The sequence below is a fragment of the Gracilinanus agilis genome, chromosome 6, assembly GCF_016433145.1.
Source record: "Gracilinanus agilis isolate LMUSP501 chromosome 6, AgileGrace, whole genome shotgun sequence".
In the NCBI taxonomy this organism is placed as follows: domain Eukaryota; kingdom Metazoa; phylum Chordata; class Mammalia; order Didelphimorphia; family Didelphidae; genus Gracilinanus; species Gracilinanus agilis.
The window spans coordinates 232,505,192-232,524,487 of NC_058135.1; the positions used below are offsets into that span (position 1 = coordinate 232,505,192).

Consider the following 19,296-nt stretch of genomic DNA (forward strand, 5'->3'; position numbering starts at 1 on the left):
ATCCTAGGTACAAAGTAACCTTATAAGGGGAAGGCAATAGAACATGGAGGACCTGGAAAAGTCTTCTGCAGAAAGTAAAACTTGCATGGAGTCTTGAAGGAAAAAAAAAAGGATTTCGAGAGATGGAGGTAAGGAAGGAGAATATCCAAAGGCATGTACAAATGCCTAGAGATGGGAGATGGACATTGTGGATTTAGGAAGTAGGTCCGGATAGATGGATTGAAGAACACAGAGAAAGGAGGAATGTAAAACAAGATAGGAGGGGGCCAGATCATGAAGAGCTTTGGATACTAGCCAAAGAAGTTTACATTTGACCTCATAAGTAATATGGAAACCACTGGAGTCTGTTGAGCAATAAATAGGATGACATGATCAGACCTGCACTTTAGGAAAATCACTTTGGTGGCTACAGAGAGGCAATAACATAGTTCCTGATAGCAGAGGTACATGTGTGTATTGCTTTGGGGGTCAGACACAAGTTTTAAAAACTTGATAGTGAGCTAAACCCAAGGAGTCCTGATGAGCTTAGCCAAGATAGGCTTTTTACTCAGGACTTCCTGACTCTGAGATTGATTTCTCTTATTTTGGTGGCCATTAATAATGGAAGAAGGGGGAAAGGGCTATTTTAAAAGTCCCATAAAATGTCTTTTGAGCTGAGTTTTGGAAGAAGTTAGGGCTAAAGCACCAACCAGGGGTTGTGGATCAAATCCCTTCTCCATCTGAGGCTCAACTTCCTCCTCAAGGAAGGTATCACTTCATGACAAGGGTCCAGTGCTACTGTCAGCAGCAGCCATGTGATTTCCTACTCCTACCCAGACCCTAGAAATCTCAGGAAGGGGTTTGTCCCTGATTGCTGAGTGCATACCCCAGACATCCCAGCAGGTCCCTTGTTTCTACAGAAGCAGCACAGAGAGCCACAGGCACATAGAGGTCACACTTACCACACTGTGGCTTGTTGGGCATAAAAAATTAATCCCTTCCTCAAGATGAGCTGAGTCGTGGTGAATGAATGAGCCTTGGGAAGCTAAAGGGCTGTGGTCTGAAATGTACTTAATACTCATGGCTTCTGACAGGAGATCAAAGGATCATAGATTTTTAGCTGGAAAGAATCTCAGAGGTCATCTAGTCCTAAACTCTCATCTAGAGATGAGGAAACTGAGACCATCTAAAGAGATAAAATGGCTTTTCTGTGGTCATGCAGGTAATAAATGGTTGAGACAGATTTGAATTCAGGTTTTCCTCCTACTGACAGTGCCTTTGGGAGCATCAAGAGTCATTCTTATCCATCTCAGACATGGTAGTGGCTTCTAGGATTTATTTTACAGCTGTAACCAAAGTGCTTTTTTAGACATTCAATTCAATTCAGTTCAGTTCCACAAATGATTTATTAAAAGTGCTGAGTAGTGCTATACAATGAAGATGAGGTTTTTAAAATTGCGTTATCAACAGACTGATTTAAAAACAAAAGATTTTACTATTATGCTTTGAGTAATGTCCTTGCTGGGTTCATTTAGCCAATAAACCCAGTGACTTTTCTAGCTTCTCTGAACCATGGATCTTATTGAGGCTTAAAAGGATGGACCTTCCTAGATTTTGCTTGTGAATGGAGTCCATCAGATTTAAGGATCACAAAATCATACCTGAAAGGAACCTAGATCTCATTCATGGGTCCCATGACTCTGAATCCAGCACTTTACCCACCATTCTATTTTCTTGCTCATTTTTGATAAAATGGAAGAGTCCTCATGCTTCTGGACTCTGTTTTCAGCAAGCTCTAAAGGGGGAGTCTTTGGGGCTAGGACCTCCAGGCAGGGAACTTGACAATCAGACCATGGAGGAGCTAGTCTGGTGGACCACTGGTTGCTGTAGGGAAGAGCCAGAGATGTCCATTCACAAGTTTTTTTGGAGGGCTGTCAGTCACAGGCATATGTGCAGGCCATCATGTATGCACATAAAGAGGACCAGTCACAGATGTGTGGGAGAGCCTGGGTCAGATACAAATGTGCCTGCAGTCTCATAGGAGACAGAGGAAGTGGAGAATCCCCTCTTGCAGGCTTTCAGAGTGTGCTGGCTGGAAAAACTGAGCTGAATTTGGCCAGCTGTGAGAAGGGACATACAGGAGTTGGGACCACAAGGAGAACTAGAGGCTCTGGCTCTGATTTGGAGGTGTTAGAGATAAGTCAGGAACCCAAGCATTAGAACTGAGAAGGGAAAGGTTAAAGGTAGCCCATGGAAATGGAGATGGAAAATGTTTATGGATGACCCACTGGAAAAAAAAAGCCAGAGGAAAGAGAAGAGGAAGAAGAATTAAGTTCCAAGAAGAAAAGAGAGGTGAAAAATACCAGGATAAAAGGTCCAAACAAAAAGGATCTTTAGCTGCCATGATTCATTGATTCCCTGTGAGGTCCTGTGGGATCATGTTGCTGAAGGCTCCCGAACACTCCAGCTCTGGCTAACATGAGCCTGTCTTGACCCAGTGTGGCAACATGTACTTGGCTGACCTCAGAGAACCAGAATCCTTAAGTGCAATTTTCATACAAACCTCCAGAGCTGAGGTCAAGGTTCTGATAAGGATAGGAGCACAGGCTCAATGGAAACTGGAGGGTCCTATTTTAACTTCACTATCTCATACTTGCCCCACTCATGGTCTGTTTCTCCTTCCATCTCTTCTTTTGCTTTGTTGATACCCTTCCACTACCCTTCCCCTTCCTTCTTCTGAGATCCCCATTTAAAGGGAAGGGTTTCCAAATTACTGGATGCAATATGTAACCCCATCTACAGCTCTTTGTGCACCTGGGATGCAATTTTGCCTGCAGGCAGGATCCATCTGATAGCCTATTGAACATTTCAAAATGGAGGTCCTAGAGATGTCACAAATTCACCATGTCCAGAACAGAACTAACTTTCTTTCCCTCCAAACCAATCCATCTCATAAACTTTCCTGTCTATATAAACTTTCTGTCTAAAACACCACCATTTTCCAAGTTTCCCTAGGTCATAATCTCTCTCATCTCTCGTATTCAATTTTTTTTTTAAACCCTTGTACTTCGGTGTATTGTCTCATAGGTGGATGATTGGCAAGGGTGGGCAATGGGGGTCAAGTGACCTGCCCAGGGCCACACAGCTGGGAAGTGGCTGAGGCCGGGTTTGAACCTAGGACCTCCCGTCTCTAGGCCCGACTCTCACTCCACTGAGCTACCCAGCTGCCCCCTCTCGTATTCAATTTTAATCCCTCACCACATCTAAACATTTCAACCTCAACATCGATTGATTGCTCTTTTATAAATGAATGTATTATTAGCTGAAACCTGCAACCCAGCTAACCAGAGACAAATAGAATGTGGGGGCATAGATACTGGAACGAGATCAGTCTCTAGTCTCAGAGGCAGAAAGGATATGAGGGAATGTTTAGAAGAATGAGTTGAAGGTAAAGGAAGAAACTAGGAAAAGTATGGATCTGTTGGAATGTGATGTAGGGAGAAGAGCTAGCCACCATGAAGTAAGAAAGTATTTCTCAAGAGATTAACAGAGGCAGATTAGGGTTGGGGCATGAGAAGGAGAGTTTCAATGTAGAATACATATAAAAATGTATGTATGTAGAATCACAGAATCTTAGGGTTAGAAGGATCCAAAGAAGCCAAATAGTCCAACTCCAAATGACAAATGGTCCATCTGACCTTTGCTGATAGATTTTTAGCAAAAAGTATCCACTTCTCCCAGCTGTGTGACCCTGGGCAAGTCACTTGACCCCCATTGCCTACCCTTACCACTCTTCTGCCTTGGAGCCAATATACAGTATTGACTCCAAGACGGAAGGTAAGGGTTTAAAACAAAAAGTATCTACTTCTTCCCAAGGCAGCCCATTCTACTTTTGGAAAGCTCACATTGTCAGACAGTCTTGCCTTTCATTATACCCTAATTAGTTTCCTTGGTGTTCCTAATCTCTTTGAAAGGATTTGTCTAGAAGAGAACTCATCATCTTCTCCCATAAACCTGCTCCTTATCATTTTTTTAAATTTCTAGTGATGGTATCACCATTCTCCTAGTTACCTAGGATTGAAGAGTCTTTCCTTGGGCTCTGCTCTCCTATTCATTCTCTCTCCCAAATCTACTCAGCCATCAAGATCAAGTACCTCCACAAGATTCCTCATATCTGTCCCCTTCTCTTCATTCACAAGACCACTATCCTGGTGTAGGTTCTCTTCATTTCTTGTCTAGACTATTAAAATAGTTGTCCAGTTGGTCTCCCTGCCTCTAATCTATTCCCTCTCCAGTCCATCCTCTACAATGCCCCTAGAGTAATTTTCCCACATGTCTAATCATGTTCCTTTACTCCAAAAACTCTTCAGTGGCTCCTTCTCAGAAGCATAAATATCTAATCCTAGAATGCAAGGCCTCTCACAATCTGGCCTGAACCCACCTGTTCAGGTATATCTCATATTACTGTCATGTTTTAGACAAACTAGACTACTCCCCACACTCATTCTTGTATAGTCCTCTCCTAACTGTATCTTTGTTCATCTGGTCCCTTTGTCTGGAATAGATCCTGACCTCCTATCCCAAAACATACCACAATCACCAAGGTTAACTACTTATCTTGGGTAACTAAGGGGTTCCCTATTTGAGCAGAGAAGGGAACCTCTGACATAGGCAAACTAACAAAGGGAATAGAGTCTATTCGATAGACCATAAGATAAGAAGACCATAAGGCCTTCTGTTCCTTCTATCTGGTGGTCCAAAATATTTCAGACATTACCTGCCTTCCAAAAACTATGGCCTCACCACCAGGATCATTCTTGACAACTATTATACCACTTGCTGCACCACTGATCATATTACCTACCATACTAATCATGTAACTGTTAGCCTCATCATCCCTTATAACAACCACTAAGCTATCTCCTACAATCACTAGTCCACATACAGCAGCATTTGCTCCACACATTTGGCTGCCACCACTCTTCCTTCTTCATTCCCAGTAGACAGATAACATCTCTGTGGTGTCTGTCTCTTTCTGTATCTCTGTCTCTTTCTGTATCTCTGTCTCTGTCTCTTTTGTCTTTCTCTCTCCCCACCCCCTTGATGCTAGACTTTCTCCACTAGGTAGTCATTGAGAGGCAAAAGACAATCAAGACCTTTGAGTTCTTCCAGGAGAAGGTAGTTGTGAAGATAGTAGTAGAAATAGTGAACATGGGCAGCTAAAACTCCTATATTGAAACTACCTCCACTCAACAGCTGCCAAAGAAGCAGCATCCTGAGTCCATGCCTCTCCTAAAGCTCTGATGGCTCCCTGGTCTCTCTGAATTCGAGAGAGATGTGCACAGGATGTCTAGGTATAGTGGAAAAACATAAAGTCCCCAAAACTGATGTCTGCTCAGAGGTAGATTTTTGGATTCATGCTCCAAACAGACATTCTTATTCCAGCAAGAGTGGTCTGGGCATGTCTATGATTCCCTTATCAGAGTCATGTTTTTAAATGCATACAAGTTTAGTGAAAATTAAAATTTCATCTCTTCATATCCAAGTTTGAAGACTCGTTAAAATTTATCCATGAATTCTGTAGGGGTTGGGGAACAATCAAGTCTTGTATTCCTGAGGACTTCTGGGCACTACATTGATACTTCAGATTGTGTTCAAAGGGAGGTGACTAGGATGGTGAAGGAACAGGATACTATAATAGGAGGACCTTGAGAGCCTCATAGGACGTTGAAGGACCTGGAAATATTTAGCTCTGAGAAAAGCAGACTTGGGGGAGGAAGGCAATATAATAGTTAGCTTCTGGAATCTGACTGTTTGTCAAGTAGAAAAGACCAATAGGGAGAAGTTACAGAGACATAGATTTAGGACCACTTATCAGAAATTCTGGAATGGGAATTATTGTCCAAGTAAGGGTTGGACTAGAGAATCTTTGATGCTATGGGAGCAAACAGAATCACTCTGTCCTCTTGTGACTTGGGCTTTAGGACATGAATAGCATGTCATCCTGAGACCCAGACCTTGCCAGGCAAACAGACCAGCGCATCTCCTCGAGGCCCAGAGTCAGGAGACACGGAAGCCAGTGTCCTCCTCAGGCTCAGGTTTAGGGAAAAAAGAGTCCCATGGCTAAGGGCTTCAACTGTCATCCCAGGACCAGAGCCAACATTCCCTTTGAAATGTTCTGTTCATCCTAGAGGACCAGGCTTCTGGCCAAGAGACTCCCGCTCCTATTCAGCCTTAGGCTAAACTCAGCCTGGCCACCCCAGACATCTGGGCACCAGGGTGATGCAGACAGGACAGGGGGCAGCCAGTATATTTGGAAAACTGCTTTCTGGGAGATGGCATTGTGTAATGCAAAGAACTCCAGCCTGGGCATCAGAAGACCTCAATTCTGGCCCTGACTCCACTATTCACTTGCTGTGTAATTTTGAGGAAGTCTCTCTTCTTCTCAGGACCTCACTGTTTTCCTGTATTCATTGAGGGGGTTGGACTAGTTGACCTCTCAAGCACAGTAAGTATGGAGGTTAGGACTTAAGGATCCTTAGGTTAAAAAAAATCATAGTTCCTAATTGGGAAGGGGCTTCAGCATTAATTTAGTCCAACCCCTTCATTTTATATAAGGAAACTGGGGCTCACAGAGGTTAAGTATCTTGTCTAAGGTCACACAAGTAATAAACATCAGCAGCAAGACAAATCTAAGTCTTATGACTTCAGAGTCAATATCTTTTTCCCTTTGCCAACCTTAATCACTTAACTTCTCTTCAAATACTCCCTGTGAGAAGGAATTGACTTCATTTATTTTAACTCTTTTCCCCACAAATACTTTCTTAAGTCTCCAGGAAATCTTCTTGGAGGGGGCAGGAAGATGCAGTTTGAGTCAGGTCAAGCTTGATTTTTGTGGGACCACTCCACACTTCAAGACCAGCTGTTCTATCCTCAGGGAGGGGATGGGTGATGACACATGAGTCCTGGCTCCAGAGCACAGTTTTTGAATACCAAGGGCCCTTGTCACTGACCATTTTCACTGTGCTGTGCTACTGTTTACTCCAACACCCTTGGAAACGAGATTCCCGGAAGTAGAAGGTTATGAGGCAGAGGGAAGCAAAGGAACTCCTGAAAGGTGTCCTTTTCTCTTTTGTAACCAAGAAACAAAGTGATTTCCTTCAAGAAAGGTGTGACTACCAATTCTTGATAGACATTTTTTCCCTCTTTCTGCCTCTCTGTTTCTGTCTGTCTTTTTTTCTGTGTCTGCGTCTCTGTCTCTCTCTTTAACAAACTAGGGAAACCCTCTCCCTGATCAGAGCCTGCTAAGGCCAGTCTCCTCTTCTCCCAGAGAGAAGAACAGCCAGGGGCAAGGAGCCAAGGCCTCACTGACCAGAGGATTCCTGCCCTTTCTGTCCCCTGGGAATGCCCCTGTCATGAGACCAGGCTCTAAATAGATACAAGGTGCTATATTCAGCTGTCATGGGATGCCCAGGAGATCCCTGGACCTAACCAGCTCCCTTGTTACCACCCATGGTCAACACCTGCTTCTCCCTGCTAACAAGGAGAGCACAGATAATCAAAATTCCCAGATAATCCAAAAAGTTTCTTAAGAGCAACCAGCAATGCAACACCCATAACAAAAACCTTCAAGTGACTTCTATTTTAGAGGCACCAAGCATTTTGGGGGGATACTGGAATGGTCATCCACAAAAGATCACTGGATGTGAAACCAGAAATCTCACATATGAATGTTGGCTGTTTGTTCCTTCTATGACTTTGAGAAAGTCAGTATAGCCTCTTTGGCCTTCAGTTTCCTCATCTGTAAAATGGAAGAGTTGGCACTGATGATCTCTAAGGCTGCTGCAAGTTCTAAATCAACATTTCTTTGAGCCTAAACATCCCTTAATAAACCATAATGGATCTGTCATCCAGGAGCTCTTGCAGACAAAGTCTTCTTGAATCTAATTCCATTTTCAGCCTTGACTCCCATTGCATTCAAGGGTCCACAAGAGGTTGAGCTCAATCTACTAGCCTATTTTGAAATGTTACTCAGTTGATCTCAGAATTGCTACTGCTTCCCAACCACCCCACCCCCCTCAACAGCTTGAGAATTCTTTCCCTGGTTAGGAAACATGGATGGCAGCCAACCTCCCCTTTCCTTCCTCCATCAGTGACTTATGCCCCTCCTACCCAAGCCCCAGGGAAGAGTATGAGGTTCCAAGAAATCATAGATGAGTAGAGCAAGAAGGACCTTAGAAATTATCAAGTTCACTCCTAGTGAACACAGACAAGTTTCTACTCATCATAAAGAAGGATGATGTAACAATCAGCAGACCAACAATGGAATGACTGCCTCATGAAGTAGTGAGCTTCCCATTCCTAGAGGTTTTAAAGTAGGAACTGGACAGTTGCCTGGCAGGGACTACATGCCATCGATCATCCTTTCCAATTCTAAGATCCTATTGTCTTTATTCCCTCATTTTGGCATTTAAGGATATTAAGGCTTAGAAAGAACAACTGGCTTTCCCAACAGTGAGAGAGTAGCAGTCAGACTCTAAACCTAGGTCCCTTGACCACCAATAAGTTTTGGATTCCTTCTCCTTTGATAGCCACATCTTGCTTCCAAGGTGGAAGATTTCTCTGATCTGGGGTCAGAAAAGAGAGATTGGCTCAATCATTATAGCTGGAATTGGGCAGCCCAGACCTTTATTAACCCCTAACTTGCTCCAAGATAAGCAACAGAAATGTTGGTTCCTAGAGCTTTCTCATGAAGAAATTCAGATCATTGAGCCAACACGGCTACAGATAACTACAAACAACTCTTTCAATGACCTCTGTTATCAGGTATTTTCTATCTCATCTAGACTGGCAAGTGTCATAGCTGGGACTCAGCTCCTTGTTTCTGCATTGCTCAGGGATAACCAGGTCTGTCATTGTCATCAAGGAAAATAACAAGCAAGTAACTGGTGCAAAGCTCTGTGGGGATAAAAGAAAAGTCAAAAGACAGATCCCTGCAGAGAGATAGAACTGCAGTGAGAAGCCCTCTGTAGAAAGTACACTGCAGAGAAGATACTCCTGGGAGGGGGCACTGCAGAGAAATACCCGACTGAGCCTTAAGCACCTCATCTGTGAAAGAGAGAAAACGCTTGCACTGTTAGCTAACTAGCTAGCTCAATCATGGAATCATTGCGAGCAGTGTGCTTTCTAGACCTGAAAGTAATAAATCAATGTAAGTGAATTTGTTTATCACTGAGAAGGCTTGCTTTGTGGAATACTCACTACAGACCCTAGTTTCCCTACCTGTAAAATGGGGGGAATAGATATGCTAACAACCTCATGAGGCTATTATTTTTACTGCAGAAAGGGTGCATTGCAGGGAAGGATCACTGCAAGGAAAGGGAAAATGCAGAGATGGCTCACCTTGGAAAGGGGTCATTTCACTAACTGGGCAGCTCCCTCCAGAGGAGGCACCCTGCAGAGACAGTGCCCAGTTGAGAAAATAATTCCACTGGTTTAGCTTTCCCATCTGATAAATAGAGAAAATACTTAGAGTACCAACCCTATAGGATTATTATATTTATTAAAAAGAGGGCAACCTGTTGAGAAGGCATAGAATAGAAACATCAAAGAACCTCAGTTTCCCAATCTGTAATAGGGAGAAAATACTTTCACTGTCAGCCTCACAGGGTTGTGATTACTTTTATATCAGAGTGCACATTACAGAGAAAGGTCCGTGCAAAGAGGGGCCCTGTGGAGATTACACTGCAGAAGAGGCTCAGTTCTCTATAGAGAAGGGCACTGGAAAATGAAGGCATTGCAGAGGGGCACTGCAGAAAGTGTTCACTGCAGAGAAAGGCCATAACAAGGAGGAGCACTGCAGACAGTATTCTGGATGCTGCAGAAAATGTTCTCTACAGAGAAGCACCACTGAACATGGGCACAACAGAGGGGGCCATTGTAGAAAGAATATACTGCAGAGAAGGGCCACTATAAGAAGAAGTACTGCAGAGATTATAGACTGCAGACAGGGCCACTGCAAAGATGCTGCAATACACAGAGGTCACACTCACACTGCAATGAGGACACATTGCCCACCAGTACCCTCACTGACTAAACTGATCCAAAGTCGGTGCTGTGGTTCATGTCTGGACTACTGAGCCTCAAGAGATGAACTCTGAGATAAGGAAAAACTAAGAGGATATTTCCATTAGCCTATAGAGGAATCCCTGTAAGAAGTAGGGGACTGAGAGATGAATGAGATGAAAGATCTTGGAGGATGGAGGCAAGGTGTGAGAAAAAGGGTCCTTTCGCACCCCAGGGTGAGAAAGGAACTTGATAGAGAAGGGGAAGTTGAGTGTTCTATATGTATGAAGTGGCCTGCAGCTTGATCATCCCTATAGTCCCTCTTTGATCACTCCTTTATATGCCCAAGCCTCCCTGGCCACAACATTCTTAATAGAGACCTCAAATTGTTTGGTGCCTAAGCACTCTCATTCAGAAGACCCTTTTCCCCAACCAGGCTCAGCAACCTGACTCTACTTTTCCCCATAGCCCACTGGGGCTAGGGACAGGACTAAGATTCATAAAGTGCTCAAGGTCAGCCTGGGTTGTGAAAAAGCAATAAAATCTAGCTGGTGACCCTGGGTTCAGGTTTCTGAATGATGGCCATCAGGAAAGTCTGAGAGTGAATTGAGACCCCCCTTCCATCCTTCCTGAAGAGTAAACTTCAAAGGAATCCCAGAAGAAAGATCAGAGATGAAGAGAAACCTGAGGTATACAAGGGTATAGAGAAAGAACTAGAGACCCAGAAAGATAGCAAAGCAGAGACAAAAGAAGAGATGCAAAGAAAAAAGGCTGACAGATGAGAGGTTAGAGGAAGAAAAGAGGAAGAAACAGTGGATAAAGCACCGGACTTGAAGTCAAAGAGTCAGGTTCCCACATTAGACATTTATTAGCCACATAAACCTGAACAAGTCACTTATTTCCATACCTTGATTTTGTCATCTGTAAGATGACAGGGTTGGACTCTACAACTCTGATGTCCATTCCAGCTTGAAATCTATGATTTTATGAAGAAGAAAGAAATAAGTAGAGATACAGAGTCCCATGGCTGAGGCTATGTGAGGGGGGAGTGGAGAAGTGTTAAAAGTTCAAAGCCCATTCCACTGTGTGGAAGTGGGGAAGGTGGAGATGACTTTCCAATTGATGGAAATGACCTGCCTCTGATCAAGAGCCTCACATCAAAGGATGAACTCAAATCAAAGTCTAGAAATGGGCCAGCAGATGATCCCAGGCCATGAACAGCAAATTCAAGGAACTCAGACTTTAAGCAAGAAAAACTTGTTTGAACATCAAAAAGGGGCCTGCCTTTTTGGTTCAGGCTTTCTAAGCCATGTTGCTCCTAGGTTCCTATCTACAAGTAGTCTTACAAGGTCCAAGAAGTCAAAATCAAGAAAGGAACACAGGAAGGGCAAAGAAATCATCTCCAGATTTCAGACTCTCAGCAGCTCCTAGGTACTCAAGACTAGGGCTCTTGTTCCTGTCAATATATTAATAAGTATTTATGAAGGGATGACTATGTGCCGGGCACTGTGCTAGGTATTGGGGATATAGGCACAAAGAATGAAATAGCCTACTTCAAATGAGCTTATATCATAATGGGAGAATGTTTTGGAAAGAATTGAAAGCAGATGGACATACCTACCTCTGTCCCACTTCAGTCTCAGCTTTTTCTGGGTCCTGTGCCTCAATCCCACCAAGATGAATGATCTGCCAGGCTTCAAGTTCCCAGCCAGACTCTGGGGCTAAGACCCTTCCCTTATCCTATAATTCCTCCATCACATCAAATACTTCCCATTTCTATGGATCTATCTCCATCCCCCAGGAAATCTTTTTTCCCTCAGCACCCCTTAATATGCTTAGGTATCCCGTCTTCTTCTGGAATACTCTCCTCATTCTAAATCCCTCTTTCCCTCCCTCCCTCAGAGACTATAGATTCGCCTCTTCTATCAACTTTAGGTCTGAGCAGACTATGCTGTTAAAAAAGCAGACTGTGCTGTTCCTCTCTTGGGTCATGCCCGTTGCCCCATTCTTTCTCCTCCCCCCTCACACCCTCTCTTGTCCTCAACCAGGCCCAACCTATGCTCAATGGAGATTTAAACTTGGTATCGGGACAATAGTGGGTCAGTGCAACTCTCTTCCTCAGGATCTGGCATCATTCACTCCCTACATAGGGTGAGTGTGCATCCAGGCAGCTGGGGACTGAGACAGATTTATAATTTGTACAGTGTAACTGATGCTGGGGGCACTCTGCAGCCCACTATAAATCACCCCTGTCAGGAGAGAAATCATTCATCTCAAGCCAGCTGCCTAAAGAATCTCCAAATTATTCTAGAAATGATGACTGTGTGCTTTTGCTGCTCCCATTCCCCAGGATTCTCCATGCCTGCCCTGGAAATTGTATGGCCCCTCCCTGAGTTCCAGACCAAGCTGGGGCCCTCTCCCCCAAGGCTTACAGCTAATGCTTTCCCTACAATAACAAAAGAGGCTGTTGTTTCCTGTCCAAAGGGTCACAGGTTCCTGGAAGGCTTGCCCACATTAGCCATTCAGCCACCTAGTATCCTACCATCTTTTCCCCAATCCTCACCTGGCCTAGGGCCATTAAAAAAAACTGAGTCCATTAGTCAATCATGCCAGTCTGAGCAGGTAGCAAGACTCTTTTCAGATTCAAGGAGGATTTTATTAATGGAATGGATTCTGTCATCTGATCAGACCTAATCCTGGATTCTTAGTGGCTAAGATCTCGAGATCTGAGTTTGAGGCAACCATAAATCCACGGATTGAGGTGTCTGGGATCCTGGGATCTGAGTGGTCAAGATCTTGGGATCTGAATGGTTGTGATTTGGGGATCTGGATGATTGGAATGCTGAGAACTACATTTCATGGGTTTGAGAGAACCCTCATTTCATGCCTAGATTTCTGTGAAAACCTTCTGACCTACGTCTTTGACTCTGTCAATCACTTCCTCTCCAACCAGCCTGTACAGGCTTCTGGAATAAATTCCCTTAAGTGCTGTTATTCAATGGTATAGAGAAAGGCAGGAGACATAGTTTCTAAACTTGCCAGTAACTAGCTGCTTAACTTTGGGCAAGTAATTTCTTCTTTTTATACTCCTATATAAAACAAGGACATAGAGTTAGATGATTTCTAAGTACCATTTAAGTTAGTGACAATTTATTACCTCTATCTTCCTGCTCAAGAACTGACAAAGGCTCATTATATCCAAACCCACTGAGTCTAGAATTTCAGACTATTGGCAATCTGGCTCCCAACCTTTCTATCCAAACTTTTCTACCACTATACCCCAATAACTACTCTCTGCAATTGCCAGCCTCCTCTTTGGTCCCAAAACAAACCATGATCATTCCAATCTCAAATTTTGCTCCTACTTTCTACCATTATCTCCAGCCTAGGTTGCCTTCCTCTCTTCCCTCTTCACATGCAAATCCTGCCCACCCTTCAAAGTCTGGATCAAGTTCCACCTCCCTAGAGAACAATTTTATTCCTGCCTACCCCAACCCCTCATCATCTCTTCTTCCTCTAGGTACCTAAATCCTTAGAGTTGGGGTCACACAATTCTGAACTTGATTAATTTCTTAATTTGAGTCTTGTTGGTCCAATTGGACAGTGATGGAGCTCAGTGAAAGTAAAGGACATGTCCTCTGCAGCAGGTAGAACCTAGAACCTTTGTGAAACAAGAATGGATTTGAAATCCATAGACCTAGTTTCAAACTACAGTCTCTGCCTATGTAACCTTAAGCAAATCATTTATCCTTTCTGAAATGTAATCTAATTACCTATTAATTCCCTTCCCTATACAACCCTCACACAAGACATTCCATCTCTCATCTCTATATTTTGCCTAGGTTATGCCTCATACTTGGAACACACTCCACACTCATCTTTGCCTCTTAGAATCCCCAATTTTCTTCTATGTGAGACCTATCCTGATTCTCCCAGTTGCTAATGCCCTCCATTACATACACACACATACATACACACACATATATATACCCATATATATTATTTATACTTTATGTGGGCATCTCCCTGCTCAATAGAATATGATTCCCTTGAAGATGAGGACTGTTTTCTTTTTGTCTTTGTATCCCAAACACCCAGCACAGTGGCTTCATAGAATAATTGCTTGTTAATGTTTTATTTGACCTATAAAGTAAAGAGATTTGACTAAGTAGTTCTACAATCCTTTCCATCCCTGAAATCTTACAACCAAAGCAAAATGAATAAAGGAGGCTGAGTGATGGATGGGTCATAACTGCCCTGGATGGATGTTAGTCAAAAGCCTTGGTTCTAGAGCTTACAATCTTAACAAATCCATTCACCCTACAAAATACCTCTGATCCAGAATTTTTTTATTCCCTCCTAACCAAAACCAAATACACACTTCAATAGAAAATTGTAGGGTTTCCAGGGAATGATAGCAGGGTAGGGCATGTACAGATGGTGCCTACTCACCAGCCACTCAGTCCATGGTGGGTAGGAGGGGAGATCATGTGTGTTTGTGTGCATGCCCATGCACACACACATGGAGGGGAGTTTCTTGAGGGTAAGAAAATGGAGAGGGAAAATAAACATGACCATTCTAAATTACAGCAAATAGGCTGGCAGATAGGGCTACAGAATGTGATCAAACTTACCTTTCATCCTGAAACATTAATTTGTGAACATACACATAGACACACACACACACACACAATACTAGGAAGAAACGTAACCACAGCTAAATCTCACCATTCAAGAATCCAGAGAAAAATACATCTGACAGAACAAAGAATACTTAAGTCTGAATGAACTGCAGAGGGGGAGCATGGTGTGTAGCAAAAACAACTCTACTTGCGGGGCAGCTGGGTAGCTCAGTGGAGTGAGAGTCAGGCCTAGAGACAGGAGGTCCTAGATTCAAACCCGGCCTCAGCCACTTCCCAGCTGTGTGACCCTGGGCAAGTCACTTGACCCCCATTGCCCACCCTTACCAATCTTCCACCTATGAGACAATACACCAAAGTACAAGGGTTAAAAAAAAAAACAACTCTACTTGGGAATTAGGCCATTTGGATTCAAATCCTGGCTCTGTCACTGACTCACTGGCATTAGATAAGCTTCCTATCTCATGACCTCTCTATAAAATGATGTAAAGGACTTTACCAGTCATTCCCAGCTCTGACATTCCATGGTTCTAAGATCTTTTATAAGAGACAGCAATGAGATAATTGGACAGAGAGGCAGTGGATTGGATTCGGAGACCAGAAAAATGTGTTCAGAAGATAAGAGAATAGAACTAGAGGTAAAAGGAAACAGAGTTGATCTAATCTAACTCCCTCATTTTAAAGATGAGAAAACTGAAGTCCAAAGAAGAGAAGTGAGTTGTGCAAAGTCACTTAGCTAGTAACTAAGTGGCAGAGCCAGGATGTGAACCCCAGTTCTATGCCTCCAAATTCAGCCTTCTGTCCACTGTACCACAGCCTCATGATAGGAGAAGAGGGTAGAATGAGAATCAGCTGGGCTCTTATATGGGGTCACTGCCATGAGCCAAAATTTCCATCCTCTGCCACTCACTCCAAGGGATAATGGCTTCTTCATGCTCAGTTATAGATCAACAGTCCTCTCTTCCCATTTCCAGGCCTGAATCTGAGAGACCTACCCAATTTGGTTAGCCAAAATATTGTCCTTTAGAGATAAGATAATAAAATAAAATTGTAACCCTTCCTGAGTTCTTTATCTGTAAAGTGAGTGGAAGGGGTAGTACAGTGAATAGAGTGCCAGGCTTGGAGTTGTGAGACCAATGCTCATATCTGGTCTCAGATACTGCCTAGCTATGTGACTCTGGGCAAGTCACTTAATTAACCCCAATTGCCTTACCTTGGCTGCTCTTCTGTCTTAGAACTGAAACTAAGACAGAAAGTAAGAGTTTTGTTTTTTTTAATAAAGTGAGTTGAACTAAATGGTCTCTAAGGTCCTCCAGAACCCTGACATTCATTTCTAGTTCTCACATTCTGTGTGTTCCTCTAAGATCCCTCCCAACTCTGACAACCCAAGGTCTGTAAGAGGGTTAGAGAGTGTGCTGGAGTCAGAGTATGTTCCTATCTTTTAAAAACAATTTAACTATTTCAGAACATTCTCTTCACCTCTCTAGCCCTTGCTCCCAGGCTTCCATTCTTCATTTCTCAGTTGCCTTCAAAAAGGACAACTTAAAGTAAAATTTAGTATTCTGCAAAAAATGTCTCAATGAAAGGTTCAGTAATATTGAAAGTCAGGGATGTAGCCCATTGCTCCCCTAACTCCCTGTTTCTCAGCTTCCAATGAAGGATCACTGCTCCACACACCCCCTCCCCCTATACATCCATACATACATAATATGGCTGGATAGAAAAAGGAACAGGAGTGAGATTCATAGATTTTCAAATGAGACAGTATGGACATACTGGGAAGTATGGCCTGGAGGCAGAGAGATCCATCACCTTATTGACCTCTGCCTGTTCTATGACTTGAGCCATAAAATATTGGTTCTAAAATTCTGTCAGAGAAAAGAGGGTTTGGAGGGAGAGGGGCCAACTTCTTAATAACTCCTGGAACTCAAGAAGCAGTCCTAAGGAGAAAAGATCAGACTTTCTAAAGTAGTGCCCAAAGCAGGAAAAGATGACATTTTCCCAAGGTCAGTCTCAGGTGTCTCAACCCAACAGGTCTGCCAGAGGCTACAGACCCTTCGGCCAAAGCCCTCCCTGTTGGGTGACCCATGAAACCTGCTGCTATGTCTGTCCCCTGCAGCCCCTCACCAGCCCTGTCAGCTCCCAGTCAAGTCCTTTCTGGTTATATAAACCCTCTTGCCAAGGTCACTGCTTCCTAGAGGGAAACCCTCTACAGACACCTGCTCAGTAGTCCCAAGGACAACAGAAGGCAACCAGGACTTTCTCAGGGAGGCAGTGGAGGGCTAGACTGGTCATCAGGGGACCTGGATTTTAGTCCAGGTTTTGCCACATGCCTACTGTGTGACCTTGGGAAAACCATTTTCATTTCTATTAGTAGCCTCAGTTTCCTCATTTGTAAAATCTGAGGATTTGTGGATTAGAAGATTTGTAAGGTCCTTTTCATCTAATACCCTGTGATTTTATGATTTAGGTTCAGTAGAAGTAACCTCCTCCCTCCCTCCATGGAGAAAGGGAGGGACTCTCCCTACAGCTTAGCCGCAGTGGGAGGCTCTGTGGCCCAAGGAAATGGCAGAGCGAGTACTGGGGAGTCTAATGCCTAAACAGGTATAGAGGCTTAGCCAGACCCTGCCAGGAGCAGACAGCAGCTCCAAGGCCCACTCCTCTCTGACTAAATACATACCCACCTACCATTCTGATCAGCTGTTTCTCCCCCAAGGACCAGTCCTGGCCTGGTTTCTCCTGTCTCCATAGAGCCTGGAGGCCATAGGGAAAGGAATGTTAAATATAGTCCTCTCCCAACCTTTCATGAAAGCTGCCATTTATCAGCTTCCTTTCCTCTCTTCTCTGGCTACCCTAGGGAACCTAGAGATTCTTGCCAGGGCTAGAAGGATTCCGTGTGAGGGGAGTGAATGAAAGAGGAAGAGGAGAACCAAGACTTTGCCCAGTCCCTGAACTGGGGTGAGAGCACAGAGGTGGAAGAGGATGCTCTGGCCTAGGCATTATTCTCTTTTGCCAGAAGGATACTTATTGTCCTGCCATTCATTGTCCATAAGGATTCTTCCCGCCTCTCCCCACCTTCATTCCCTCTCCTTAATAGACTATTTATCTGTTCCCCAGCACTCCCACCGATAATCTCCCTCTGCTTCCTCTAAACTAGCCCCTTTCCAATCCCTTTTTTATTGTCAGAGCTGGAGGGGAGGGAACGCTGGGATACACTCTGCTGCTTGAATCAGAGCAGCGACACCCTCCCCACTTGCCTCAGGGGGCAGGGGGAGGGGCTACCAGGTGCAAAAGGAAGCTGGCACACGGACAGACCCACACACTGGAGGCAAAACTTAGTCCTTGGGTTTGAATGCAGGCTTTGCAACTTACTACCTGCGTGACCTTCACTAATCCACTTAATATTTATGACCTCAGTTTCCCGTCTGTTCAATGAAGAGGTTGGACTAGACAGTCTTGGGTCCCTTATATAGCACCTTAACCTAGAATTCCGTGATCTCTTCTCTCTGGATTTCTGAACGTCTTCTTCCACCCCAAAACCAGAGCTTTTGCGGGAGGCATTCGGGGTAGTTTGGGGACCCCCAAACACCAAAACCTTCTTCTGAAGAGCTCACGGAGAACATCAGCAGTGCCCCCCAGCGGCAACGGTGTGTCCTCAGAGGGAGCAAGGATGGAAGGGAAGAGGCCCAAGGCCAGAAAGTAGGGTTGGGGGCGGGGGGGTTGGGGGGAGGGGATAGGGTATTGTTGTCTAAAAGGGTGATGGAAGATGGGAAAAGAGGCACTTACCCGCGCGTAGCGGGATGAGTAGGGGTCCTCAAAGAGCGCCCAGATCCGCGGCTGCCAACGGCGCCAGAAGCCTCCCGAGCGGCCGTCGGGTGAGTCACTGAGCGCCAGGCCCTTGGTCATCTCCAGCTCGTCCTCCCCGTCTCCCGAGTCACCCGCGCCATCTCCATCTGCGTCCTCAGCGCTGTTTTCCAGAGGCGCGCCACCAAAGCTATCTAGAGCTTCTTCGGCGTCCCGGTGCTGCCTATAGGTCATCCAGCAACAGGGCTCCACGTCTGTCTCGTCGATGCCCCAGAAGGCCAGTTCTTCCTCGTACAAGGGTCCGCACACGTCTGCTGGACAGTGCAGCTTGCCGGTCCGGTAGTAGTTCAAGATATGCGCAAATACGCCCGGGTGCCGGTCAAAGAAGAACTCGTCTGAGCGCGGGTCATAGTCAAAGTGGCTGTGGGCATCGGGCTCGGCCAGCCAAGCGAGCCGGGTCCCGGGCAGGGTGCGCAGGGTGCTGCGGTACGTCTGGTGCCGCGTCCCGCCCACGTTGATCACGATGCGGTCGCTGTCGTCGCCTTGGCCCATCGCGGCTTCCCCTTAGGCATGTCGCAGGCCAAGGGCACCCATGGGAGCGGCTGGCTGGGATTCGGGGACTGTTGTGGATAGTGGGGGACGGTGTCTTTCTCCCCAAACCCCTGGGGAAGGGGGCGCAACGAAGAGTAGCACCGGCAGGAGGGCAGGCGGAGAGGAGCTGCGCCTTCACAGTTACAGTCTCTCTTCTCACCGCCCCGCCTCCTACCCTGCGGCGGCGACCCGGCTCCCTAGCACCTCTGACAGTCCC

The 19,296-nt window shown here is 44.9% G+C and overlaps 1 protein-coding gene across 1 annotated transcript in view; it reads right to left on the reverse strand.

The window, feature by feature from the left end:
- Positions 1-19,040, reverse strand: part of KCNC1 (potassium voltage-gated channel subfamily C member 1) — an 80,204-nt gene extending 61,164 nt beyond the window's left edge. The window contains exon 1 of the mRNA XM_044680752.1: positions 18,471-19,040. Within this exon, the coding sequence (XP_044536687.1) occupies positions 18,471-19,040 (570 nt within the window). The remainder of the gene's footprint in view (positions 1-18,470) is intronic.
- Between the last annotated feature and the right edge of the window lie 256 nt (positions 19,041-19,296).